We start from the raw sequence: 26,626 nt of genomic DNA on the forward strand, positions 1-26,626 counted from the left end.
AACATTTGTATTAACTGTGGTAACCGTTTTTAATCAAATGTTGTTATTATTATTATTATTATTATTATTATTATTATTATTATTATTATTATTATTATTATTATTATATTGCTGTTGATGGCTGTTCTTTTATGGTGTCATTGTGAATATTGATATTTGCAGTGGTCAATTTCCCTCAATGCAGGAATATATTTAGTGTTGCCGGTGGGCACCAGCCCCCAAAGAACCACACTGGCTTATTGAAAAGGCGAACAGTCAGAAATTTGTATTAATAAATAAATGAATAAATATATGCAGAAATAAATACACAAACTGTTGCTCTGTTTCCTCATTATTTTTTTTAGAAATTGTTATTATGAAAATCGTCACATAAACGAGATGTTATTGAAAGTATTTTGCGCTGGGTGTGTATCAAACATTCACATTAATCAGTACCCAAGAACAGAAGTTGATCTCGGTTACAAAAAGGTTGGTGACCCCAATCCCTTATTTCAATAGGGTTGATTTGCGCTATCGTGTGGACATGATGAGAACTACAAGTGGTGTTGGTTTCTTGTAGTCGAAAGCATTTATCACAGCGCCCTCGTGTGGACATTAAACAAAAGTAAATGTAGAGCTCATGATAAGCAAAACTAAATGTAGCTTTCATGATAACGTACCAAAAGGAATTCATGCTTATTTTGTGCTAATCCTGGGAATTTTTACATATATTTTTAAATGCATTTATGGTACAAATTTCATTTATTTATGTGTTATATTTTTAAGTGGGCGGCAAGACGTCAGAGTGAATTTCGCAGCCAATCAGCGACGACAACAACGGAACTGCAGTAACCAGCCGGAAATACAGGGACGTGTCTATTTTTTTTTTTCTGCCGCGAAGGTTTGTTTTCACTCTGCAACAGCGAGTCACTATTTGGGATTCGGGATTTGTCGACAGATTTGGGGTGAAAGCAGTGTGAATGTGGTATGAGATAGGTTAAAAAGGATAAACGCGATCGAGTCCGGATGTGGCACCACAAGCGCGTTCAGTTTGATTTAGCGTAATAAGACATTTGTCCATGTGTAAATTAACATGAAATTATTTAAATTGTGCAGCCAGTGTTCTTCCTGATATTCTGTGGGATCAAATTGTGCTTAATTGACATTAAACTCCAAAAAGTGGTGGGAACTAACAAAATACTTTGTCACTGAATTTAACTAAATATTTCGGATTTTTGTAGAATAATAATGAAAATTATTACATCAGATACAAAAGAAAAACAAAGTTTTAAATATAAATAATTTTTATTTTTCAACAGTATGACTGATTCTGATCTGAACCGTCTCATTGCATGGAAGGTTCCGTTAAATCATATCTGTCATTATTCTGAAAGCGCACACTTTGTCAGTTAACTACTTCATGTTTTTTTTTTTTTACCCTTTGACAAATTCCTTCCAGTCAGGCGATCATGAGTAAACGAAAAGCCAAAAGTGTTCGAAAGCCAATCAGCGAATGTATCACACAGGTTTGTTGACTTTCTTTCTAGTATGGTTCCTGATTTTTTGCATGAGCGACTGACTCTTATTTTCAATGACAGCTTCACAAATGTCTGCGAGAGCGATTTTGCCACGATCAGCTTCCCAGCACGCTCGAGGCATCAGAGGCCCAACACAAGTAAGCAAGCTCTAAGTCCAGACTGTTATTTTGTTCAATGAATTTACTCACAGAGGATTCCTCTTTTCCCGTCAGACACCTCCTGGGGTTGCTCCAGCGAACCGCCATCCACGGGGAAAGCAACTCTGCACTCATCATAGGTCCCAGGGGATCTGGAAAAACTGTGGTCAGATCACCTAAGCACCGCCAATGAGCTTCTTTCATCTGGTGGTGCAATCTGGCGGTGTCCTTCTGTCCACAGCTCCTCAAGTGCGTGTTAAGAGACCTGCTGAAGGAAAAGGAAGTACAGAAGAACCTCCTGCAGGTCCATCTCAACGGTATGTCATCCGAGTGTGCTCTTCCACGTTGCAATCCAGTTCAACGCATCTTTTGTCCATTCGCTCAGGCCTCCTGCAGACTGACGACCGAATAGCCCTGAAAGAAATAACACGACAACTCAACCTGGAAAATGTTGTCGGCGACAAAGTATTTGTGAGTGTTGCCACAATTCACTTAAAAAAAGTCAGTTGTTCTAAATTAATGAGAAGGGCTGATACACACTTCCGAAATATGTTCCAGGGGAGCTTTGCGGAGAACTTGGTCTTCCTGCTGGAGGCACTCAAGAAAGGTCAGATTTAGAAATCCGTCCCGTTGTTTTCTCCATTTTGGCTCTGACACGAGTTTGTACTCAGGCGACCGCAGCAGTACTCGTCCAATCTTGTTCGTCCTGGATGAGTTTGATCTCTTCGCTCACCACAAGAACCAAACTCTGCTCTACAACTTATTGGATGTGTCTCAGTCGGCCCAGGCGCCGGTCGCTGTGGTCGGGCTCACTTGCAGGCTGGTCAGTTGTCCTTCAGTCAACTTTGCATGGATTGATTTGGTTTGGTTTTGATCAAAACTTTGAAGTAGCGGAGTTTTTTTGTGGCGGTTCACAGGATGTCCTGGAGTTGCTGGAGAAGCGGGTGAAATCGCGCTTTTCCCATCGTCAGATCCACATGCTGAGCAACCTGAGCTTCTCTCAGTACCAGGAGCGAGTCGCATCCCAGCTCAGCCTACCCGACGACTTTCCCGACAGGAGCTTCGCTGAAGATTGGAACAGCGGCGTGCAGGCAAGGACAATGGATAACGGCGATTCGGACAAAATTAGTCTCGTAACCGCGCTCGTGTCTTCTTTTTTCCCCTCCAGAGTCTTTGTGAAGACAAATCAGTGGAGGAGATTTTACGGAGACATTTTAACTTCAGTAGAGACTTTCGTTCTTTGCACATGCTACTGGTGAGGGAATCGTCACTCAAGCTCCAGAACCTCCTACGTCTTCTCCAAGATGAATGAGTGACTATCTTTTTCTTCCAGATGTTGTGCTTGAGTCGCATCTCTCCAGTAAATCCCATCATCAAGCCTGCCGACGTACTGGAAGCCAGCAGAATGTGCTTCACCGATTCCACATCCAACATGCTTCATGGTGAAATACACGACAGAATGCTTAGAGTCGGACCTTTTGGTCCACACGGGTTCACTGTACATCTTGCGTTCCTTCAGGTCTTTCCATCCTGGAGCTGTGCTTGGTCATTTCCATGAAACACCTCAACGACGTCTACGGAGGAGAGCCCTTCAACTTTCAGATGGTTTACAACGGTATGCAATTAACATGCCATGGGATGTCATCTTTTTGACCCATTTCTATTTTCAGAGTTTAAGAAGTTCCTCCAGAGAAAGTCCAACTCCATGTACAACTTCGAGCAGCCTGTTGTCATCAAGGTGGCAGAAAAAACTTTCAAGTTTCTTTCACCTGGGAAAGCATTTTCAGCTTTTTTTTTTTGCTCCCGCAGGCCTTCGAGCACCTGCAGCAGCTGGAGTTGATCCGACCTGTCGACGGATCTTCAGCCAAAACTCAGCGGGAATACCAGTTGATGAAACTCATGCTGGACAACAGTCAGATCATTGAGGCTCTGCATAAATATCCGCAATGCCCCACAGATATCAAACAGTGGGGCATGTCTGCCTTCGCTTAGGATTTTATTGATGTACTATTTTCTACAATAATAAAAGGTATTATTTTTTTCAATGCAACAGTTACAAGTAGTCGTTCTTTTTTTTTTTTTTTTTAAACTAAAATTGCTCCCCCCTCCTCACCCCTCCCTCTTGATGATAAACTTGCATATCAAATATAACTTAAAATCTTTGGCATTATTTTGTCTGGTATTATCCAGTGATTAAATATTTGATCATAAAAATATATAGTGTTAATTATGCTCTCAAACTATTTGTAAAACCGTTTTAGCCAGCTCGAGAAAGTGAGGAACACAACTCAGCAGAAAGGACTCCATCATGCTAATGCTAACCATCTGGTTTTCTAATTCTGAAATGACATTTTTTTTTATGGTTGTACTTTCAATTCATTGAACTGTATCATGTGCTGAGGGCTGTTTTTGAATAATTTGGACATATTGGGTAACAGAGAAGTCAAATTATTAGAAACAGATAATGCAGGATATCACATCTTTGGCTCTGCGGAAAGATAAGTGTCACCAAAATCACATTTTAAACATCTGAGGGGAGAAAAAAAAAAGCCAAACATCAAATTTCACAATCTAGAAACATTTATTTACATCACGTGGATCACTTCAACGGATTAAAAACCTCCACCGGCTCACATAAATTACAGCGCTGATCACAGATCAGTTTCGTCTCCAGGATGAGTCTAAAGTTGGAGATGGCTTTCACCTCTTTTGCCACCGGCACGAATACACAACTTTTTGTGTGTTCTCCCCAAGAGACAACACGTCTTTGATCAGCGCTGAATTTCAGTGACCCTTAGCAATAGTGGGGGTCATAAACTTGTAGTGTTTTTCCTTTTTTTTTTCTTTTTTTAAAGAAACTTCTGACCTGGCAACCAAACCATCACAGTCTTGGTAATGAGGTCATTGGAGATCAATGCTTCCTCTAGAATTCTTAACAACAGCAGGGACAAGCAGAAAGTCGCAGCGGTGGAATGAAACACCAAGAGCAGATGATTTCATGATCACATCTGGAGTATTGCAACTGTCAGGGGAGCCGCTATAGTTCCCTGAGGAACACCGCTGTTAAGTGGGATAATTTGCAAAGTACTCCAATGAGCCTCTACACAAAGTTCAATTGTGATGGGACAGTTGAAACCAAAACACAAGAAGTATAAATGAATGTACTCTATAGGAAACACTGATTTTTCACACACTTATAAAGATTCAGCTCAGAGTATATACTTGATTTTAATACGTTCTCATGTCTGTACAGGTCCTCGACTGTTTCAAATAGCAGGGCAACAAGACACAAATGATTCACTGGTATTCCGAAGCACAGCAATGTAAGCTTGGAGCTGACCTGGAGGAAGTCAGGATAGAAAATGTAAAGCTTCTCCATTCATACACCTTTAAATATTCTTATTGAGCACGGCGACCACAGCGTAGTCCAGCTGATTTGTAAGATTGTCTCCCATGACCTCATTTGGAATCGCATCGAGCGTTTTTTAAAGACAACTCGAGTGCTTTTTCCCGCGGTTGGATCGAATGAGCCACCTAATTCTGGTTTCATCGAGTGTCGGAATCAACCTGGACCATAATAGAGGACAATCGTTTTGAGGATCAGCTGAAAGCGGAGCCCTCGACAGGTACGCGGGCCACACCAAACCAGAACCCAGGAAGGAGTCTCGACAACATTCATCTGCGGTCTTTGTACGGAGACTAAAGAGTGAGGAGCAGTTTGCATCTTTTTCTTCAAGAATCAACTGAAGTACTTCCTGAATTACAAGTAAGGATACCTCGACTCATCCCCCCTCCCATCCCCGAAAACGACAAGCTGAACTCGTGCCAACTCTTGAGTTTGAGTTGCACCTGAGCTACGAGCCCCTAACTTTAGGTCTTTGAGTAATAAATAAATACAACACATCAATATGCAAGGATTAAAATCAGAATTAAATGCTACGAGTTATTTGTGTGTGTGTGTGTGTGTTGAAAGTCACTCTTGCAGCTCAAGTGTTGAGTCGTTTGCGGCACTGGTTGCATATAACTTGCCAGAACATAGAAAAGCATAGTACTGAATCCCTGAATGGTGTTTTGGGACAGTTTCACTGATGCGGTTTCCAAAAAAAATACCCTTGAAAAGAGGATTCATCAAGTCATCTGATTATTTTTCTTCTTTGGGAGTGCAATAGCTCGAGCTAATTGTGAAGTTTTAAATTTGAGGTAGTGCCAAGCTTTCGGGAAAAAGAAGAGCCGCTGACGCAAAGCTCACGCTACAGTAACAAAATACACAAATGGCTTTTTGACTTCCTTCAGGTCTAGCACCTTGCTGAAATGTGCATACGTTTTATTCCAAGCTTGACTAATAACAGTTTTGATTATTGGCGGGAAAACAAAAAAAAAAAAAATCCCAGCGCTGCTCGTTTTTCCGCAAGGGGAGGGGGGGGGGGGGAACGCATCCCTTCAAACATTCCCCCAACTCTGATTTGAAACCGCATCACGTGAAACAACCCCAAAGCTCAAAAGAGAGACTGCAGTTTTAGCGGCACCAGTGTGTGACGTCCATCGGAGCAAATAAAAAGTTGCGGGTTTGAGCGAGAGGGGGCGCTGTTGCTCCTCCGACAGCGACATATACATCCATTTGGCCTGACATCTACAAGAGGAAATATGGTGGAAGAAATGGCACCCAGATGAAAGATGCGCTCCCTGCCTCCTCTCGTCTGATGGCGGCACAGACGTGGCGTGTTTGGTTTGGGGTGGGGGCGGTACGAAAACAGGAAATAGCACATGACTGGCAGTTTGGTTTGGTGGGAACCCAACCCGGATTGTTACGACCGATGACTTGATTTGAGACTGTGAAAGGCGTTAAAAGTCACAACCAGTGCTGAAGCGAGACCTGGCACAACGCCTCGGGTCAGCGGGCTCACGCCGGAACCTGAATTGAACAAAGAGCGGCAGTCTTGTGACTTCACTGTCCAGCATTAGTGTCGAGATGAGGTGAGAAGAAGCACAAGAAGTCACCACCTGACAAAATCTGTTCTGGGAAGGGCGACAGTGAGGAGGATGGCTAGCAAAGATTCCTGAGGCGTAGAAACAGAGAGTGGAAACCCTTAGTAGTAGTCAAATGCGATGAGTGCAATCAAACGGCGAGGTCGCGGGGGTTCGATCCCCGGCCGTTGTGACCGTGTCCGAGTGTCCTTGCGACACTGCACCCCGATCGCTCCTGATGATGTCATCGGGATGTGAATGAGGAAGCCGAGTGAAGCGCTTTTGAGTACCAAAAAGTAGAAGAGCGCTATACAAGTGACCGCCCGTTTAGCAAACAAACAACTGAGCTGGCTCTGCTGAGAACATTTCCAAAAAACGGGGGGCGAGTACCTTTGGAACCTTCCTCAAGACCGTACTTCAAACCTGAAACCTCAAAGACAAACGAGGGGGTGACTATAAAAAATCCAGACATCAACCATTTTACAAATGAAAGGGCAAAAAAAATTTTCACCCTTGCTCTAAACTAACCGGCTGAAAGAAAAGACAACTAAACAAAGCTAGCAAAAAAAAAAAGGGGGGGGGCAAGCAAAAAAGCGGGAACGCTCGCTGATGTGCGGCCGCCGACGACATCACTCATGAGCACCGACGAGGGTTCCGTCGTTTAGATGCGGTGAAGCTTAGTGAAACGGGCGCGGGAGCAGAAAACTGTTCAAAACAGTGAGCGGGACTAATCATATGTGTCCATCTGAACTGAGGTATACCTGGTTGAAGGAGGTCTATGGTTCTTATCATCGTAATGCTTGAAAAATGGATCACCCCTTTCCTCCCCTTCCCACCCCCGTTCCCCTTAAAATAAGATGGATTAACAAGTCGACTGGGTTCATAATACACTATGTACAGCAGCATTACACTAGAAACATTCAAAAAGCCGTTGCTTATTGGCAGAATGTTAGTCGATACTTCAAAAAACAAACAAACGGAAAAAAAAAAAAAAAAAAAAACACGCACAAGAAAACAGCAAAAGGTATCAAGAGCCACATGCCCATATTCTTTTTTTAAATGTATTTAGAGTTTGGTGAAAATCTGCAAGGTCTGTTCTCACTGTAGAAGATCCAGTTGAGCCTCCTGACGTAGTGTATATAAAAAGACGATCCAAACGTTTGGTGAGTCTCGCCGTTTTGGCGCCGTTATAAATCGCCCAATTGGTTCAAAGGGTTCAAAATCCTCGGGCACGCGTGTCAACATGAGAGGGGGGCAGGAGATTGATGCCATGAGGCCAACACACGGTACGTCCTGAGCGTGAGTAGCGACCGGTGCTTTGCAAAAAACAAAAACGACGACCAAACCAGAATGAGAAAAGGCGGCCGGCCGACCGACCGGGGCCGGTCGCTCGCCCCCTCTGTGTCCGATGCTCGTCTGGCGGTGTGTCGGCCGATCATAAACTGGACTCCTTGGGCGGGAGGTCCACGTTGGTCACCATGGTGACAACGGTGACTATTTCCTCGGGCCCGATTAGGGGAGCCTGTCGCTGCATTTGGCCGATGCGCTCTTCTATGCAGCCGGCAGACAGTCGGGCCTCGGCCTCTTGGTCCCAGCAGTCTTCGATAGTTTCGCACAGCATGGCGAGACCCTGAGGAATGGCAGACGGTGGGAAATGTGATATGGAAACGACAAGCACGCTTTTGAGGGAAATTTCAGTGGTTCGTGACTCAACAAATAAAGTTCCAAAAATGTCCACATGTATGACTTTGTGATTCTTTCAGTCTCTTCGCCACGAGAGATTAGTATATAAATTATTTATTATTATTAATTACTCAGAATTTTAATATCATTATTAATTATTTAATTAGTCTGAAAATTATTATTATTAACATGATTACAAATAATGTATTCTTGTTCATCTGTAAAGGTAAGTTTTGAAATTATGCAGAAAAATTACGATTTATTTATTAATTGAAAATACGTTTTGAAATTATGCTGAAATTTAAAAATACAGCAGCTACACAGACAAAAAAAACCTCCAAAAAACAGTGCGGACCGTATGTTTCTGCCAGCAGTCCCGAAGGCAGGGCCGCAGCTTCTTGTGCACAACCACCTCCTGCATGTCCTCCAGAGACGGATGCTGGCCCACCTCTTCCTCAAAAGGCAGCATGTACTCATCTACCGGGCCTGGTGGTGCAACATTCCCCGATTAATACTGTTATTATCCGACGGTCACGTGACCCGGTGACCACTCGTCAGGGCGGCTCACCATCGGCGGCGGTGCAGCGTGCTGCCAGTTCCCACAGGACAAGGCCGAAGGCGTACATGTCAATGCGCAAAAAGGAGTCCCGCTGGAAGTTAATGGCTCCCTCAAGGACCTCGGGGGCCATATAACGCCGTGTCCCCACCTTGACGTCAAAAGGACAAACATATTGGAAAGGTCAAAGGTGCACGGGACGCAAGGAATGCCTCCGAACATACCTGGCCGTGCGTGTCCCCTGCTGATTTGCCGGCTTCGAATTTAAGAGCGAGACCAAAGTCGGCGATGCAAGCTGTCAGGTTGTTTTTCAGGAGCACGTTCTTGCTCTTGATGTCCCTGGAAAAAGAACGGTGGAGGTTTAGGAAGACAGCAAGGGCAATAACAACTTATATTCATCTAGATTTTGCATTTTTAATCAGTGAGTGCAGAACCTGTGGGCGATGGAGGGCTTGTGTCCGTCTTTGTGTCCGGGGATATCTTCGTGGAGGTAGGCCAGACCTCGGGCGGCCGTCTGAGTGATGTGGCACAACTCATTCCAGGACACCACGTTGGCCTTCAGATAGTCTGTCAGTGAGCCCTGTCAGTGGGAGACATTTTTTGAATCCATCACACAGAGCACATCATAATTGAAACATTTAGGATTTAGCTCCTTCTAGCCTTCAAATTCTTTAATCTTCAACTCTTGCACTAATTAAAATAAATCAAATTGCCCTAATAATGTTTTGGGGACCATCACCACAAACAATGATATTTATATTTGGGGAAAATGAAGCTTCAAATGTGCTTCATGAAGCAGTTGTTGTAATTTTGGACTATTCTAGATGGCACCGTTTGTTCTAATAAAGGGATTTAGAAAATGGCAAGTCAGTGTACTATATTGAACTTAGTCAGCGCAATGTTGAACAAAGAGTACACCATCGAGAGGAGTAAAAAAAAAAATCCTATTCATGAAGTTGGACCGGGTCCCATCCAAGTCTGATCAAATTTTCAATTGAGAGCAGAAAGGAAAAACCAGCACCAGGAAAAAAAATAAAAAATACAATCAGTCGAGTAATGTGTAAACTATGACTGGTTCTGTTAAGGCCCTAAAGCTGTTTAAACTTGAAAATGATCAAAATGACTACACATAATGTTGTGGTGACCTCACAATCATCAAAAAGAAACGTGACTACAATGCTAATATTTGTCTTCTGTTTTTTTTTTTTTTAGGCAACTAAGGAAGTGCCTGAGGACAAATGGTAAAGGAGACATATTTATAATCTGTTTACCCAGCTGTCCTCATTAAAGTCGGTAAAGTCATATGAAGTAAATATTAAATGGAGGCAAACTGAACCCAAAAGATAAGAGGACAACTAATAATAATAACGCGATGCAATTTGTTCTGACAGTTAAACGCTGCCGATTGTGACCGCTAGAGGGCAGGCAGCATCCGCTGATCCCTTACGTTGCCTTGTTTTTTGATGTGAGGAAAAAAATGGCAGTTTCTGCAGGTAGATGTGGTTTCGTGGGTAAACGTGTTATATTGGACCTCCAAAAGCATCGATTCGTCACAATTCCGGCACCAGCTGTGCTCAACCAAGTGCAGGCGAAGGAACGGGTTTGCGTTTTTTTCCGGCTGCTCTTTAAAAGTGCACAGATGAGGCGTTGTGTAGACCAGAGTTATGAAAGACCCCCGCTGAGAAAACAATTACAGGAGCTGATTTACGAGCCACTTAACTGTGATGTTCTCTTTCTAGCGCAACCTTGCCAAAAAGTCCTTCAACGCAAATGTTTTCCAAGCAATTTCTACTCTGAGTAGCAAGATGAGTGCACCACGCAGTTTTTCTTTTTTTTTTTCCTCCTCCCAATTTTTTCAAATTGAGAAGGTAGAAAGATTGAAACTCTTGCAGGAGTGCTGATGAGGCCCTGCTTCTTTTCAATAAATAAAACTTCAACATACAAATAAATAATACTCATTAGTACAAAAATGTTGACGAAAAAAAAAATCGGAAAATACAGAGAATGCAGCGGTAACGTGCTAACAATAAAATGCATTGAGAAAGGTCACATGACCCGAAGAGAAGAAGCAGCCTACCTTGTCATGGTAGGTGGTGATGAGCCACAGCTCCAAGTCCAGATTGTTGTTTCTTTTCTCCACGCCGATGAAGTGGAGAATATTTTCATGCTTCATGCCATTCACGCTGTAAATCTCGTACTCGTTCTGCCATGAAAGTTTATCCTACGAGATACAAGACGAGGCGGTTATTCCAGCCATCAAGCGACAAAACGGAACTTGCTGTTAAACCTGACATTGGAGGAAAGTTGCAAATTTGAATCAACTGGGAACTTAAAAATTCAAGGTTGACTTAAATAAATATAGTCAAGGGGGGGGGGGGGGAAATTATACTAAACTATGTCTTATCCTGACTTCCACACAAGTACAGTTGAATATTAAAAAGCAATTTCCTGAAAGGGTTTATTTAGCAAATATTAAATAAATAAATAAAGCTCCAGGGGAATAAGTAATTTACTTTGCATGTAGAACAAGACTTCTTCTGTATTTCCGTATGGGGACATTTTTGTTAATATTGGAATGGTTGGAGTTAGATAAGTAATATTTAACTCATCTTTCATTAAATTTGTCCCGCTTGCTTTTCTTTTTTTGTCTTGGTAAAAAACACATTTGAAATCCATCAACACCTGAATGGGGAAGATCTTCACGGCCACGTAGTCGTTGAGAAGCTGGGCCTTCCATACGCAGCCAAAGCGTCCCCTGGCCTTCAGTTCAATCAGCTGCAGCGGTTTATGTCCCAGGATGGGAGACGGCGGCGAAGGACCGGGATCCTGCGTGGACAGAGTAAAACGTTCAAAGTGTCTTAGATTCCAGCGAACCAAAACTGAGCCGTCATTGCTGTTGTCCTTGCAAGCATGTTCCACATTCCTAGCAAATGTCTATGCAATACCGCTTGCTTCCACAAGAGGCGATAATGAGCTATGATATCGAAACAAATTTTTCTGTTAGCATTGGAACCGCCTTCATGCATGACATCACGCGAGACGTGAAAACAATGCCGCAGAGTATTGAACGAGAACTCGGGGTGCAATGAGCAAAGGATGAACTCTGCATTTGTTTGTCTTCGGTCCGAGCCTCAACTCGGAGAAGACATAGATGTACTAGTTTGATGTTTTTTAATTTTTTGGACAGGTGAGGATGTTAAAACATGAGCTGCGTGAGGCTTACACCAGAGGGAGAAACAATGAGTGGGGGGGGGAGGATTACAACAAAGCATGCGTTGGTCAGATTTCACACCACGGGCTAAAAAATAGCCCAAAGATGCTAGCTGGATGGTTCTGGAAACGTTCCAGACCTCCGCAGTGAGTCAAATGAAAGAAGCACGGCGTCAATGTTTCTGTTTTTACTTGAACCTCGGAGGGGCTTAAGCGATAAGCTAGGGCAAGTTTCAAAAGCCTGAGGCCAACCGCATCCACTTCACCATTGTGCGCGTGCGGTGGAGGTGGAAGATTGTCAAGTCAAGGCTGTTTAAAGGGCCGGCGAAGGACGAGACGCAGCATACAAATATCGTCTTCATATCTCGCATATGGCAAAAGAGAGAAAAAGCGGCGAACTGCGGTTCACAAAGAAGCTGGGAAAACATTTGAATGTATAAATTTCAGCAATTGTGCTGGGAAATGAAAACAACAAGGGGCTTGAGCCTTTAAAAACAAATACGGATGGAATCTGTTGCCAAGGCCCATTCTTCACACAGCATTCGTATTCGGCACTTTTTAAAAAATGCGTCTCAAAAGACATTGTAGAACACGTCGCTCAAGATAACGAGCTTGACAACACGACGGTCACGAATGCTGAAATTGAATATCTGCGCTGTATAAAGAAATGGCTTTTGAATGAGAAACAAATTCTGTAGCTGTCCGCCGTGTTATGCGACTGTTCAGGGTTGCGGCTCAGTATAAATTTGATTAGTCTGAAGGAAACCCAAAAAAAAAAAAAGCTTTTTCTACATCTTTGTGCGAGTGCGTGTGTACACATGCCGTAAAATTCAGTATCAATGTCAGGCAACTCGGGAGCGCAAGGTCATCTATTTTGTTCCTCCGTTCCTTGTTAACAAAAGCGGAATATTGAGTGTACTTGAGGATGAGAGTAAAATAAGATTTTCCTCTATTTTCTCTACACGGCAGCTGTAATTTAAGAATACAAAAAAAAAGCCAGGAGTTCAAAACAATTGAAAGATTTGAAAGGTGAATATTCATGAACGTCATTTACCGTTAAGTGCTGGCTGTTGTGTTAAATGTGAACCGTTGGATAGATATAAATAGGATTTATTGTACGCTGGGGTTTTTGTTGGAGCTCCTCAATTCAGTGAGGGTGGTTTTTTTTTTTTGGAGGGGGGGCTCGATGGCACATCTAATATTGGGGGGTCAAACTCGACCTCAGTCAGGACTCACTGGACCCCCTGTCGACTCATAGTGGTACTGCATGAATGCTGACTAAGCACATCGAGTCGCAGCTCGATATTACGTGCAAGTGTGTGCAACAACTGACGCAACGACTTGCAAAAAGTTAGCAATAATGAGCTTCGTGGCAAAATTTTAGGATTGACCTAAAACGCACCCGAAATGGATTCGGCTGTAAATCTTGATGGTAGCTGACATTCAGCTCGGGCGTCGTTCTGACAGTGACAAAATAAAATTGGGTTGTTCTGCAATTTTATGTCGACGTAGGAGAGGTAGTTAAATCGGCGGAGCTGATTCAACCACAATGTTACATAGACATCACACGTGGACGGACATTCACATGAAAAAAGGGGGAAGGGTGGGGGAGGGGCTGCATTTGGAGCTCGCCTACTTTCCACCATGCACCATATATTTTCAGCAGGAAACATAAGAGACATTCACGCGTGCAATAAACCCAGGCAGCAAAATGTCAATAGATATATAAAAGAAAAAAAAAGACAAATGTGCTGGGTATTAAATGAACAAGATGCTGTGGAAAAAGTGAAGAGAATAAGAAAAAGACAGCCTGGTGGGACTCAAGTGGAGAATTGAAAGTGAACCCAAAAAGGAGGGGAAGAAATTAATCAACTACAATTAAACTGCTCTTACCTCCACCATAATGTGAAAGGGGTGCTTTCATGAAAAAGAACATAAGAAGCAAACAGAGAAAATTGTATGTCAGTTAGAGGATGGGAAAGAGATTGATGGAAGGAGATCTTCACGCCGACTCGCTCGTGTCTGGAACGTTAGCAATGGAGCAAAGGCCAGATTAAGATGACAGCGGTGGCAAAAAAGGAAAGATAGAAACTTTCAAGCATGCGGAAACAAGTAAGCAATGAGAATCTCATCGTCCCGGTTTTGTTTGAAGGACGTTAAGCGATGATCTGGACTTGATTACAGTACAGGAGACCAATGGATAATTTTAACAGCAAAAAATGATCAATGATGTGCAAAATTCCTTGAATCTGGGACCAAGATAAGAATCCAGGTAGTTCTAAGAAAAAAATATATTTTGGGGAAAAAAAACAAACAGGGTGCACATTCATGAAGAAGAGCTTCACGGGAAAATATCGGCAGGTTGAGATGATCGACTGAAACGTGTGAAAAATGGAGGCCTGGTGACAAGTATGCAGGCCGCTAAGAAAAAAAAAAAAAAAAAAGCTCTCACTCAAACTGGATGGGTTCGTTTTGGCAACGGTTCCGCCTCATTTTGCTCTCGAGTCATTTAGGATCTGACAATCTCTGTTCTGTACAGTTTTTGACATTTCGCTTTTTTAATTGAGTGGTTAATGAGCAATACGATCTTCACAACGCAATTTCACAACGGTGATCTTTTGAGGAGCGGGAGATGCTAAAAGTCAAGTGCTTGAAGGACCTGCTGGCATGTTTGCACAATCATTAACATTGCATGGTCCAAGTGCCCTTTTCAGCCATTACGATTTAAACTAGGGCCACTACTAACCATTATTTGAACCATCATTTCATCTGGCCATTATTTTATCGATTGAATCCAATCAAATGGTTTGATTGTATTCAAAATAATTTTAAAAAATTACATTTTTTTTGCACTAACAATTTGAAATAACTGAAACTGAGTTGTGGTCCAAAAGGTGTTTTTAAAAAGTAATTGCATTTAATCAATGAGCAAAAACTATTATCGATTTAGTTGTCGATTAATCGATTCATCATCGCGCTTCTAATTTGCATTGTACACATTACACCCAAACACACACGTTGACAACTTTCCCAAATTGTGACGCTAGGTATTACGAAGCCTGACGTTTGAACAAAGGAGCTCTGGCTTTGCCTGTTTTGGTTGCGGTGGTAGTTAAAGGCAGGGAAAGCCCAATATTTCATTAAAGGAAGTCAATACATGCAAAAAGAATTTGGGTTCCAGTTTTTTTTTTCTTTTTTTTTTTTTTTAAACTATGAGGCACAGTCCTGTTTGGCGTGTTTGTATGCAGTTGATTAAATGATATACTGCAGTTACTTTTCATTAGTTAATTCACAACTGCATATCATTTTGCTTTAGCTTTCAATTATTGATGTGGTTAAAGGCATATTGTTTTTTTTGTTTTTTTTAAAACAACACCGCTGTCCATTAATTCAGAGTCAAGCAAAAAAAAAAACAGTGCAAAACTATAATTACAGCTTTCATACTATCATTAAGACTACACCATAACACATTTGTTGAGTTAGCTAAAGTTGACCGTTGAATTATTTACACGCAGTGATTATGCATCGTTTGTATAAACGCTTTTCGATGTGTCGACACAATGAATGAATGGCAGGAAGGTCTCAATGAGTTCAACGTCTTTAGGCTAGCATTAAAGAGCAACTTAAAGGAATATGGTTGAGCATTAAATGGAGGGATCGATAACGCTTTCATGACTTGTGTTAAGTATAGAAGTACTTTTAATTTAATGTAGTTTTAATAGTGCCCAGGGTTTAATGTCTCCACCATTGTTTTTTTTTTCCCACAAAAATTAACAGCGGGTTTTCTAAATTTGAGTGACAATTTGCATTGGGGATGTCCCAATCACATTTTTGGCACCGGGTCCGGGTTGCTTGATTTTAAGATTTTGACAATTCTTAGTCCCGAAAGAGAGCCTAAATTGTGTCATCTATCTTCATTTTTATTTATTCGGATAAACGTACATGACACCTTTTACCTCGCTAAAAGTCCTGAGTGGCAGCAACACAAAATATATTTTTATTGTATATCAGTAAAAAGCCTGTCTAAAATAAACAACAAAAAACAGGTGGTGCAGAGATACTGTTATGATCACTAGCGCTAGCATTAGCTTACTTCATAGCTTGACTGAAGTGCTTGTTTACGAGACGTGTTCATAAATACTGTGAGGGGATTTATTTTGTGTTATGTTTGGTTGGATGGTCAAGTTTTCTGCTATTGACAAAAACTAAACGCTACTTCGTTTAAATAAAGCAGAAAAAAAAAAGTAAACGCTACATTGGCTAAAAAAAAAAATACAAATATGTCGACTGGAAAGGGAGGTACACATCTTGCAGCCTGGGTTGTGTGTGTGTGCGTGTGTATGTGTGTGAAGTATCTCATTTGCACTTAAAGAGACCGCACCAAAACGGCTAAGAGGCCGCACTTCAGAAAAAATAGAAAAGATGGACCGGTGATACTATCAAACCGAGGAATTCAGACAAAAGCATCCATTTTAAAAACGTAAAAACAGTAGAATTTATTACTGTGATATTTGGGCTTTAAAGTTGAATCATTGATGCCACAATGTTTTGATGAAAATCTTTCTTGAGATCTTGTTCTATATTTTCCTGGGCATGATGGTATTTGCAGCGTAGTGTGGCTCAAAATGAAGCAGTAAAGTGAGAGAAGTGAAAGTCTCTCATCTCTCCCTCTCCCACACGATCCAGCAAACCACCTCCGCTACTCTCCCAAGCAGCTTTGTGTGTTTAGTTTTGTTTGCCTATATAAAGTGTCATCAATAATGCAGAGGCCCCGTGACTTCCCTTCCATACAATAGAGGTGCTTGCATGGAACTTAGAATGAAGCTCAGGATAAAACGCTGAAGATGACGGATGGAGCCAAAACGAGGTGTTTCAAGCGTGTGTGTGTGTTTTTGTGTTTCCTTACATGTGTGGGGACGAGGGCTGCCGGATAGGCCAACCTGTGGTGTCGCCACATCCAGAAGGAGAAGAGGACGACGGCGGCCAGTCCGATGATGGGAACGAGGGAGTAGAGCAGAGTGCTGAAGAGCTGAGGCTTCTGAGAAAAGGGGTTGGATGTGGCTGCAAGGAAGGAAATGATAACATTTGAGATCTTGTTGACCCATCAGGAAGTGAGAGGTAGATAAAAAAAAAAAAAAATCTTTGAAGGGAGTGCAAACGAATGCGCACGCAGCAGGACGAGTAAATCCATCTTGTGACATCACTTAATCCTCTGGTCAAAAATCACAACGCTCTGAACTGTGTCTGACCTCCCCGCGCAGGAACAGGGTGGGTACTCGAGTAATCGATGGAATGACAGATAGAAAAATGTATTTGCTTGTGTATGATGTTGAGATAAAATTTTGGCTGAAGCCAGAATGAGTGCGGTGCGTGTGGGGGCAAGAGACGATGATTTGCAGCGGGACAGGTTTACACAAGAAAGGCGCAATCGAAACTTTTTTTTAAACACCGATGACAACATTTTGTCAGCTGACTGCAAAATATGCTCTGCAAAATGATGAACTCTGTTCAGACAGGGAAACAGAGGGGGGAGGGGCACCCTATGGACTAAAAACGCCGATGTTCAAGGTGAATGTGTTTATGGATTTTGTAAGAGCCTTTTGATTTGAAAGTTTATCGAATTTTATTTTATGTCCATCCAAACTTTATCGGCTCAAAATGAAACCCAAACATAACATAATGATTACTTGCAAATCCCTGAATTTAATCGAACTCTCCACCGCCACACAAACACAGACCAGAGTTTTGACCATCATATGTATTTCTCCAAATTAAAAATATAGATGCGCACGATCTTTTGGTAACATTTGCCCAGTGGAAATAAAACACAGAATTCATAACTTTGAAAAATATTCAAAAGCATTCATGGATGGGTACAAATTAGGGCTGGGCGAAATGAATGACAAGTATGCTACAATATATGGATTTCATATTGTCTGATATCGATATATATTGTTTTTTTTTTTAATAGTGCTAACTATTAAAAATAATGGTAAAAATTTAAGTAATTTAATAGTTTTTTTTTGTTTATTTTATTATATATTCATGGATGGGTACAAATTAAGGCTGGGCGAAATGAATGACAAGTATGCTACAATATAAGGATTTCATATTGTTTGATATCGATATAGTATATTGTTTTTTTAATAGTGCTAAGTATTAAAAATAATGGGAAAAGTTATTTAATAGTTTTTTTGGGTTTATTTTATTATATAATCAGTGCAAGCATTCCCATTGTGTGTGTGTATGTGTGTGTGTGTGTTTGTTGACAATACATACTGTAGGCCGTTGACTGTTGCGTGTCGCTTTGCGGGGTTGTATCGGGTATGTAGAGGAAGCGCTCGTTGCACATGTTGCCTTCGCAGCAGCAGAAAAAAACATCAGGATTCTCCTTCTTCTCCACACACTCGTTGCTGTAAAAACAAGACGGAATTAAAAGCTACACATTAGAGGTGAACAATATTTTTTCCAAGCTAATACAAACGTATTCTTGTTTCTCCAAATTGTTACACCTGTCAGTTGCTCATCGCTAGTTGCGTTAAGTTAACGCGAAGGAAATCAGATTTCTGAGAACATTTTGTAAACCTTTCCACATGACCTGCACTACAAAGTCCAAGAGTCTATACGCGGAACTGAAACCAACCTGTTGGCCTCATTTGGAATTTTAAAAACCCCAAAAAAGATAAGGGCATATGATTACATGGCCTTCAGAAAAAATGAGTACAGACAATATCTGTATTTTAAAGGTGCGTGCAACTGTACTAGTCCAAAAAAAAAAAAATCCTGGAGAGACGGAAAATCTGTCACGTAGGCATTTCCTTGCCTTGAACAATCGCAAAATATAATGTATACAGTTCCAAAGTCAATCTCACTCCGGCTTTGACACTCTTGCAGCCATCAGATAAGACGGAGGAAGTGGCAGCCGCCCTAGAGCCTAGACTTGTTATGGACAAGACGGCGCCATCTCTGCTAGGGTTCCAAATCTATATTGACTGCAACTTCAGTGGCCACCGCACGACAGCAAATGAGGGCGGAGAGTGAAATAAACAATAACCTAACCATTTATTTATTTATTTTTTACATGCACCGGTCTTGCATGTGTTGACTTAAAAACTAACAAAGTACAGTAATCCCTCATTTATGGCGGATAATTGGTTCCAAGACCACCGGCGATAGGTGAAAATCCGCAAAATAGTGTCACCCTCTAATTTTTAACATACATATTTTTATTGTGTATCAATAGATGTATATTAAACCATATAAGTGCATATGTTATCATTAGAACATTAATAGTTTCAAACATGTAAATACTATATTAATAGTATAAATGAGAAAATAATGTATAAATTATATAAATATGATACGTGTGTGTGTGTAAAATTTGTAGATGTAGCTAAAGTATACATACTGTAAATATGTTTTTAGAATGCTTTTATTAATAACAACTTTTTTTTACATACATACTGTAATATGTTTGTAAATATGTGTTTAGAACTTATTATTATAAAAAATAGAACAAGGTAAAATATTGTAAATATGTTTTTAGAACTCTTATTATTCTAATAACTTTTTTAATTTTTTTTTATTTTTTATTTTGAATTATTTCTGGGGGGGAAAAAAATCCGCAATGTACGGAAGCTGCGACAAATTAACCACGATGTAGCGAGGGATTACTGGAATGTTCTTTTGCAAGCATACCTGTCATAGCAATTCATGTCGTCCAACCAGCAACCCTGCTTGACTATCTCCACGGTGCCAGAAATATTCTTCCACGTGGAAAAGCAGTGCCGTCTTTTATCCTTATCGCCATAGCAGGGTTCAGTGCCGGTGCGGTTGGTACGTTCCTTTTCCCAGTTGGAGTTGTAGTAGCTGCACTCAGTCTCAGAGCGTTCCAGGATGGCGCCTGGCAAGAACAGAGACAGAAATCATTCATCCGTGCTATTTAATGCTCGCGATTGGTCGTTATCTCAGCCTTGAGCAACTGTGATTTTATTTTCTGTTGACAACAATATTAAACAAAGTTTATAAATGCTAGCTTATTGGATCAAAACATTGATGAACACAATCAAAATGGTTTTCTTTTATGTAAACTTGAACTGTCATTCTTGTTTTTTGTTGACAAAATACGATTCGATGTGTATATGTGTCATGTAAACAAAACACTTTGTTGGAATTGGGGCAGGACACCATAAGCAAGGTTGCTTCATCCTGTTTTCTATTTTGGAATGTCGTGTTTGTGTTTAGTGCATACAATCAAAACTGTGATAAAACTATGTACATGCGAAATAAAACAAATCAGTCAATCAATTACAAGCGGGATGATCGTGTCGATTCATCTTTAAATGTCGATTCATAAAATGGTTGTGCAAACGGGGAAGGTCGGCCGGGGTGCTTCTGAGTAAGTCAGAGCGAGTGACAAAAGCGCTTTGGAGATGCTTCATTTCATGTTTTTGCTCGGAAAATAGGTCAGTTTTTGTTCTGCATCAATAGCAATCGTCGTGCACAATCCCAAAATAAAAAGGTGCAATTGCTCGAAAGCCTGCAGTCAAGTTGACCAACCATTCAGTCCTCCAAATTTGAGATTTAATGAGGTGAACTGTGACCTAGTTTAACCGCAACTTTAATTGTTCCCCCGACTCAAACACCAAGCCAACTTCTTAACTCGCTGCTGTGAAAGATGCCTCCTTAGTTGAAGCTCATATATTTGGACATCTGAAAAAGGCAAATAAACTCAAATTGAAGTGTTGTTTACATCCAGGGTGCTCATCTCTATTGCACTTTTCACTTGACTGCGCTACTTTTCATGCACCAGCCTATTAAATAACACAGGAGAGAAAAAAAAAAAAAAGGAAAAAAGGTTGCATCAACAGATTATTGCATTAAAAACCAAATTGACACACATAGTGAACTCAAAAAGCCACATTCACCTTCTAATTGCTGTGTCTCGGTTGTGACACTTGAGAGTGTGTGTGAACAGAGAAAAATTTACATCTTGGGGTTATGTCGAGCTCGGGAAGCAAAGGTATCGATTAATCATGCTTCACCGTCCATCGGCAAAGAAAGGATGGACCTTTTTTTTTCCAAGCAAATCAGCTGCTACAAGATTTTTTCCGTAGATTTTCCACCAATCTGTGGTTGTCATTTTTTTACAGCCTCAAAATTCCTAATCGAGTAAAGGTTAATTTTCGGAAGGCCGACTCAACTTGTTAGATCTTAACGATGACAAGACGCGAATTCTACTGATGGATGAAACGTGAGCCAGACGATTGTAATGTAGCCTCTGGCAACATTGGCTACATTTTTTTTTTTTTTTTTGGGTGGGGGGCATTTCTCAATGTCTGACAGCCACAGGTGTTACATCATTGTCTGTTGAAATAATGAGAGAGGGAAATAGAGAGAGAAAGCGTGAGAAAAGAAAAAGAAAGTTCCTTCAAACTTTTAATATGCATATGTCTAGATGGTACTTCCGTACATACCGACATGCCATCTGATTGGCTGAGACATCAACGTCGTCTACGGTAGGTTACGTCAAACCTTACGCAACAACAGACAGAGCCAACACAATATTGACACAATAATTCTCCAATTTAACAGTAAGAGCAGCAACTTGAGTCAATCAGATGGTGAGTAGCTGGGTGGGCTCGCCGCTCGCTCACAAAGGCTGCACTCTTTCCACCGCGGCCACGGTGCGAGGGGGGGGCATTAAAAAGCACCGTACTCAGCGACTGAATTCAATCCCTTTAATCCCCGCTGGTATGCTGCAGCGACAAATGCCCATTAGCCTCTGCTTCGATAAGCGTCGATGGGGAGGATACCGGGGCGGGTCACGGGAGCAAGTTGGCGTAAAAGCCCGGCGACACTCGTGCGTCATGAGGAGCAAATAGCCGACACATTCCAAACATTCTTGTCAAGATGAGCCCTGCAAATTGTCTCGTTATCTCTCGGAGGACAAAAGGAGGACTTGCGCCCCCCGTTTAAATTGTTTGGATTCACTCGAAGGGTGTGTTGAGTGCGACTTGGGTTTAAAGCTGGATATTGAATTTGCTGTCATGTTGCCGTATCTTCATCAATTGGCCAATGAGTGAAAAGGGGAGCAGGTGGGATGAAAGCCATCAGACACACTATTTATACCCGGGTGGGTCTGCATTTGAGAAGATGGTGGGTCCGGTTTAGCCAGAGTCGCCATAAACATCTGCTCGACTTCAGGATGCACTTTGTCGTGTTTGACACTTTTCCACACGCTTGTCCAAATCGAAGCCGTGCTGATTCCACTCGGCCCGTCTGGAGATTTAGTGGCCAGTCATTTCACGCAGCGGTGTTGAGGTGCAAAAATGAAATGTCGCTATCTGGAATTGCGATCATATTCCATATGGTATCATATCGCCGCAGTGAATAAACCTCAAGTATCTGCAAGGTTTATGGTTGTGTTTATCAGTCCTGAGCAGTTACTGATTACTAAGAAGCACAGCAGTTTAAAAAAATAAAAAAGTCTCAGGGAGAAGGCTGAACGATTTGAAGGAAAAAGTTGTAGATATTATGAACAAGCAAACGTCAAATACTTTTTCGAAATTCTTAACACAGACTGACACAAAACACAATTGGCCAAATGGATACTTCCCAAAAACAAATTTGATTAAAAGTACACTAACAATTCATTTCAAAATAGAACAAATCTTTCACGTTAGTAAAAGACGGCAAACGTGACGCAAAGGAGAATGTTTGTTTTCACTTTGCAAGGTACATGCGGTCAATCAAAGTACAGCCGCCTTGAAAATACTGGCTACTATTGACATCACAAAAACTGCATAGTTTTTTATGTTTCACTTTTGCAGGCAAAACACGCAGGTCACGCACTCAATTTCTTGGTTGGCAAAGAAATGCGTGTTTGGTCAAATATGTTTGGCGAACATAATTCAAATCACAGCGTCTTGAATCCCTGAAACAGAAATTCTCTGACATACAGTGTGAAAGTACTTATACATTTGTGAGCTGGACGTTTTTGTTTTAAACGACGTGAAAACATTTTGAAAATGTTTCAATTGTGTAAGCCGCACAGAAGATGTTGCGCAAAGTGTGTGTGAGAGTCTTGGAAATGTGTCAGAGGTTTGGAATTTGTGTTAGGAGGATTGTAAAAACTATATATGCATAGCACACAAATCAAGTCACATCACTCACATCAATAAAAAAAAAAAGGGCTTGGCTCACCCGCGTGCAGTGATTTACATTTTTCAAAATTTCCAGCGGCCGGCACTCAATCAAAGAAGCTCTACATTTTATTGAGTTGCACTTGTTCACCTCAACCCAACGAGAATCCAAAGCTGTTTCTCGACATTTTTTGCTTTTTCTTCCAGGTCTTGTGACAGACCAGAAGATGGTCGACGCGCTAATGTAACCTCACACCGCCGAGCGGGAGGATCGATATCCGCCCGATACTGCTGCACTGCACAAAACGCGAGCCTCCGTGCGGAGCATCCGGTAGTCCCGGTGGGAAAAGAACAAGTACATTCATTCCACATCTCCACGGAAACATTTATTTATTTTAGAGGCTTGACTCCGACGCCTGGCGAGTTCCCATTTGACAGGTAACCGCAAAAAAAGCAGCGCTTCATCAATTGCATAATTCAGCAAAGGTGGATGTGATCTGCTAACGCTAATTGTGCACGTTGACACGCTTTCATTATCTCAGATTAATTACGCCGTACACTTTTAAATAGATACATAATGGATAACATTTTTTTTTAGCTTTCACTTCACTGACACATAATACACCAGGCAGCTGAGTAAGTAATGCTACGCCGCAATGTGAAGTTCAACATATGACATTGACCTGTTTTCTCCAAGCCTCATTTTCTCACTATTGAAAGAAAAGTGAACCTGAAAAGACACAATGCCTTTAAAGATGGAGAACTCCAAGGATTCCTTGAAATGACTCGTCAGCATCGCCAACTTGGCATCTACTCGTCAGCAATTTTAGAGATGATGGATAGACTGAACTAACAAGGCAATACTTCCAGAGGAAAAACAAATAGTTACACATCAGATAAGCTGACAAAATCAGATCAGCAGGCCTCCAGAGAGCTTCGCGCGTGACGTCACGGGAGCCTCTAACACGGTTCACTACTGCAAACTTTGCACTCATTGGGCATCTTTCTTTTATAATCTGCATGCTAGATGGGCAATGAAGCAAAAAGAAAAAAATAAATGGGCGAAGTGATGTTTTGATTACGCAAAAGCCATAATGTTTTTTTTTTCTGCCATTTTCAATTTGGTCAATCATGTCAAAGTGATTAGTTCTTATCAAAAGTGTGAACACACAAGTCCTAATCAAATCCGATCCTAATTTTAAATCCAGATTGATTGGATCAAAACAATTTTGTGTCTATAAACAAAGCCAACGAGGTAATGAATCCAAATGTTCACAAGCACGCTGTCACGACATGAAAACAATGCTGCGTGCGGATCGACTGAATCAAACCGGCTGTGACCTTTGCGAGATAACGGTTTGTCACTGGTTGAGCTGCATCGACAGCTGCTGTAAGCATGTGGTATGCAAATGTTTGGACAAAAATGGACAAATATGACACTTTTGCTTCAATAGTTGGCTGTTTTGCTCCAACCCTTAATTAAGGTATGGGCCGATTTACAAAAATGTTCTGCGACGCAAATGCAAAATGTTGCCAACTCAAAATAGTTTTCCCAAAGACAAAAAAGGTAGCAGTTCAAAATAACCTTAAAGGAAACATAACAAGCAACAAAGCCATTCCCTGAAGATCAGAATTTGGCATTCAAACATATTTTTACAGTATGCAGTACTTTTCAGAAATGATCCGCAGCATTAACTTGAGTTGGAGTGCTTAAATCATTTCTACTTCACATATTGTGCATGCAACAGGGGCAAATCCACCCAAAGGAATAATTTTGGTTCAATATAGACTTATACTTTGTTGTTAAAATGTGCAAAAATAGATAAAAACAACACGGGTCACACAAACGATGTCAGGATGAGACCCACCCCCGTCCCCCCGCGGGGTTGCATTGCACCGCATTCTGCACAGACAACAACCGGCATACAACAAACATGGGGCTGAAATCCAAGTACAATACCTTCACACCCACCTGAAGAGCAGGAGATGAGGAAAACGGCGAGGGCCAGTTTGGTGGCGTCTCCCATTTTCCATCCGAATCAGATCCTCAGATTAGAAAGAGTTAAAAAATATATGTAAGAAAAATAAAAGTTACAAAAAAAAAATCCTCACAGCGGCGGAGTCAGTAGGAGATCTGTCTCTGCAAACAGGACATGTTCAAAACCAGATAAATCCAAAGATAGCCCGGGTAATGCAAAGAGGGGGGAGGGGGCACTTGCTTGGTATTTCCACGTTTACAGATGGAAGGCGATTTCTTCTTGGCATTCAAGCCGACGCTAGCATACGTTTGCCATGCTGCAGCATCGTTACGAACAAACACGGTTTTGTTGCAACGATTGTTTTGTCAGAGCACCGGAACGGAGAACCGAGCCGCAACCGGACAGAGGCAATATCCATCGGACTGGGAATCAAGCACACTCCGTCCTCCAATCAAACTTGTCCTCGCTGAGCTGCGTAACATTGCATTAAAACGTCAAATTGGAATCCATTTCCCAATGTTAAAGCACGACAACACGATGCATTGGGTCGATTTGTGTCCAACTCCGTGTGCTAGCCCAAATATTGCCCAATAGTCCAACAAGGCAAGCAGGCCAGAGGCAGAATCGGTTCGCCGCTCGGGAAGGCAAAAACAGCGCCGACTGCGAGGCGCTCTCCACTTAAGCCTCTTCAGTAGACGTCCTCTTCGAAATATGCTCGATGAGATATGCTCATTTGACGAGTGCAACCGGTGGAAGCCGAGTTAATCCACCCATGTAAGATGTTTTTCGAATTAAGGACGCGTTGCACCGTCCACCGTCAAAGTCGTCCACCGCCGTCGCCGCCGCTGTTGGTCGGGACAATCCAAGATGGCGCATGGAGCCGCAACAAGAATATGGATTGTCACATTTCCGGTGAAACATTTCAAAATAATAGTTTAGTAGAAAATGACGTTCAGATTGGTAAACAATCGCGTAAATTTGAATGCTTTTAGTTTATATAAAAACGTTACCCACTTTTTACCAATTTCTTCTTGTGATTGTTTTGTTGTAAAAATCAATCAAATTTGTGGTATCCGGTAGCTGTTTTGCTCACTCCTGTAAACTTGACTTAAATACTTTACGAGCGAGAAGGTTGCCGGTGTTTTTTTCATTCCGTTTGCCAATGTGACTGACACCGATGAGTGCTTTAAATCTAAACTATGTTTAGTGCCGGTAGTTTTATTAGCTCATTCCAATTCACATCACATTGTATAATTCTCCATTCGAAAGTGTCCTCAGTTGACTCATGAAGTCCTCCAATCACCTCCAATTCAATTTTAAATCCATTTTTCAAAGGGTAGTTTTGCCTTTCTTTGCTTATTTTTTTTCCACAGATGGGTGGACACTTCAAAATTTGTTGTGCACGTTACAATCTTAAAATATATACAATATGCAT

General features: G+C 41.5%; 2 protein-coding genes across 9 annotated transcripts; one reads left to right on the forward strand and one right to left on the reverse strand.

Moving 5' to 3' along the window:
• The first annotated feature begins 783 nt into the window (after positions 1–783).
• On the forward strand, positions 784–3,704 carry orc4 (origin recognition complex, subunit 4). 5 transcript variants are annotated; one of them, XM_049753294.2, is made up of 14 exons: positions 784–880; positions 1,439–1,505; positions 1,578–1,654; positions 1,730–1,820; positions 1,896–1,971; positions 2,040–2,125; positions 2,213–2,261; positions 2,326–2,477; positions 2,572–2,745; positions 2,823–2,909; positions 2,988–3,096; positions 3,174–3,269; positions 3,325–3,392; positions 3,464–3,704. In XM_049753294.2, exons 2-14 carry the CDS (start codon positions 1,449–1,451, stop codon positions 3,644–3,646), a joined length of 1,305 nt encoding a protein of 434 aa, XP_049609251.1. In that variant the 5' UTR covers positions 784–880; positions 1,439–1,448; the 3' UTR covers positions 3,647–3,704. The 5 variants fall into 5 exon arrangements, with proteins under 5 accessions (XP_049609251.1, XP_049609253.1, XP_049609250.1 ...); XM_049753296.2 differs by having other exon boundaries at positions 830–880; positions 1,443–1,505; XM_049753293.2 differs by having other exon boundaries at positions 832–944.
• Positions 3,705–4,216: 512 nt separating this feature from the next.
• LOC125988276 (activin receptor type-2A) lies at positions 4,217–26,072 on the reverse strand. Of its 4 annotated transcripts, none has more exons than XM_049753282.2 (12): positions 25,185–26,072; positions 19,767–19,971; positions 18,348–18,481; positions 16,975–17,129; positions 13,962–13,985; positions 11,541–11,684; positions 10,936–11,079; positions 9,293–9,438; positions 9,083–9,197; positions 8,871–9,009; positions 8,658–8,788; positions 4,217–8,249 (listed from the first exon to the last, which is right to left on the reverse strand). In XM_049753282.2, the coding sequence occupies exons 1-12, from the start codon at positions 25,237–25,239 to the stop codon at positions 8,055–8,057; spliced, it is 1,587 nt and encodes a 528-aa protein (XP_049609239.1). In that variant the 5' UTR covers positions 25,240–26,072; the 3' UTR covers positions 4,217–8,054. The 4 variants fall into 4 exon arrangements, with proteins under 4 accessions (XP_049609239.1, XP_049609238.1, XP_049609240.1 ...); XM_049753281.2 differs by having other exon boundaries at positions 25,173–26,072; XM_049753283.2 differs by lacking the exon at positions 13,962–13,985 and having other exon boundaries at positions 25,173–26,072.
• Between the last annotated feature and the right edge of the window lie 554 nt (positions 26,073–26,626).

The sequence above is a fragment of the Syngnathus scovelli genome, chromosome 2 (assembly GCF_024217435.2).
Source record: "Syngnathus scovelli strain Florida chromosome 2, RoL_Ssco_1.2, whole genome shotgun sequence".
Lineage (NCBI taxonomy): Eukaryota > Metazoa > Chordata > Actinopteri > Syngnathiformes > Syngnathidae > Syngnathus > Syngnathus scovelli.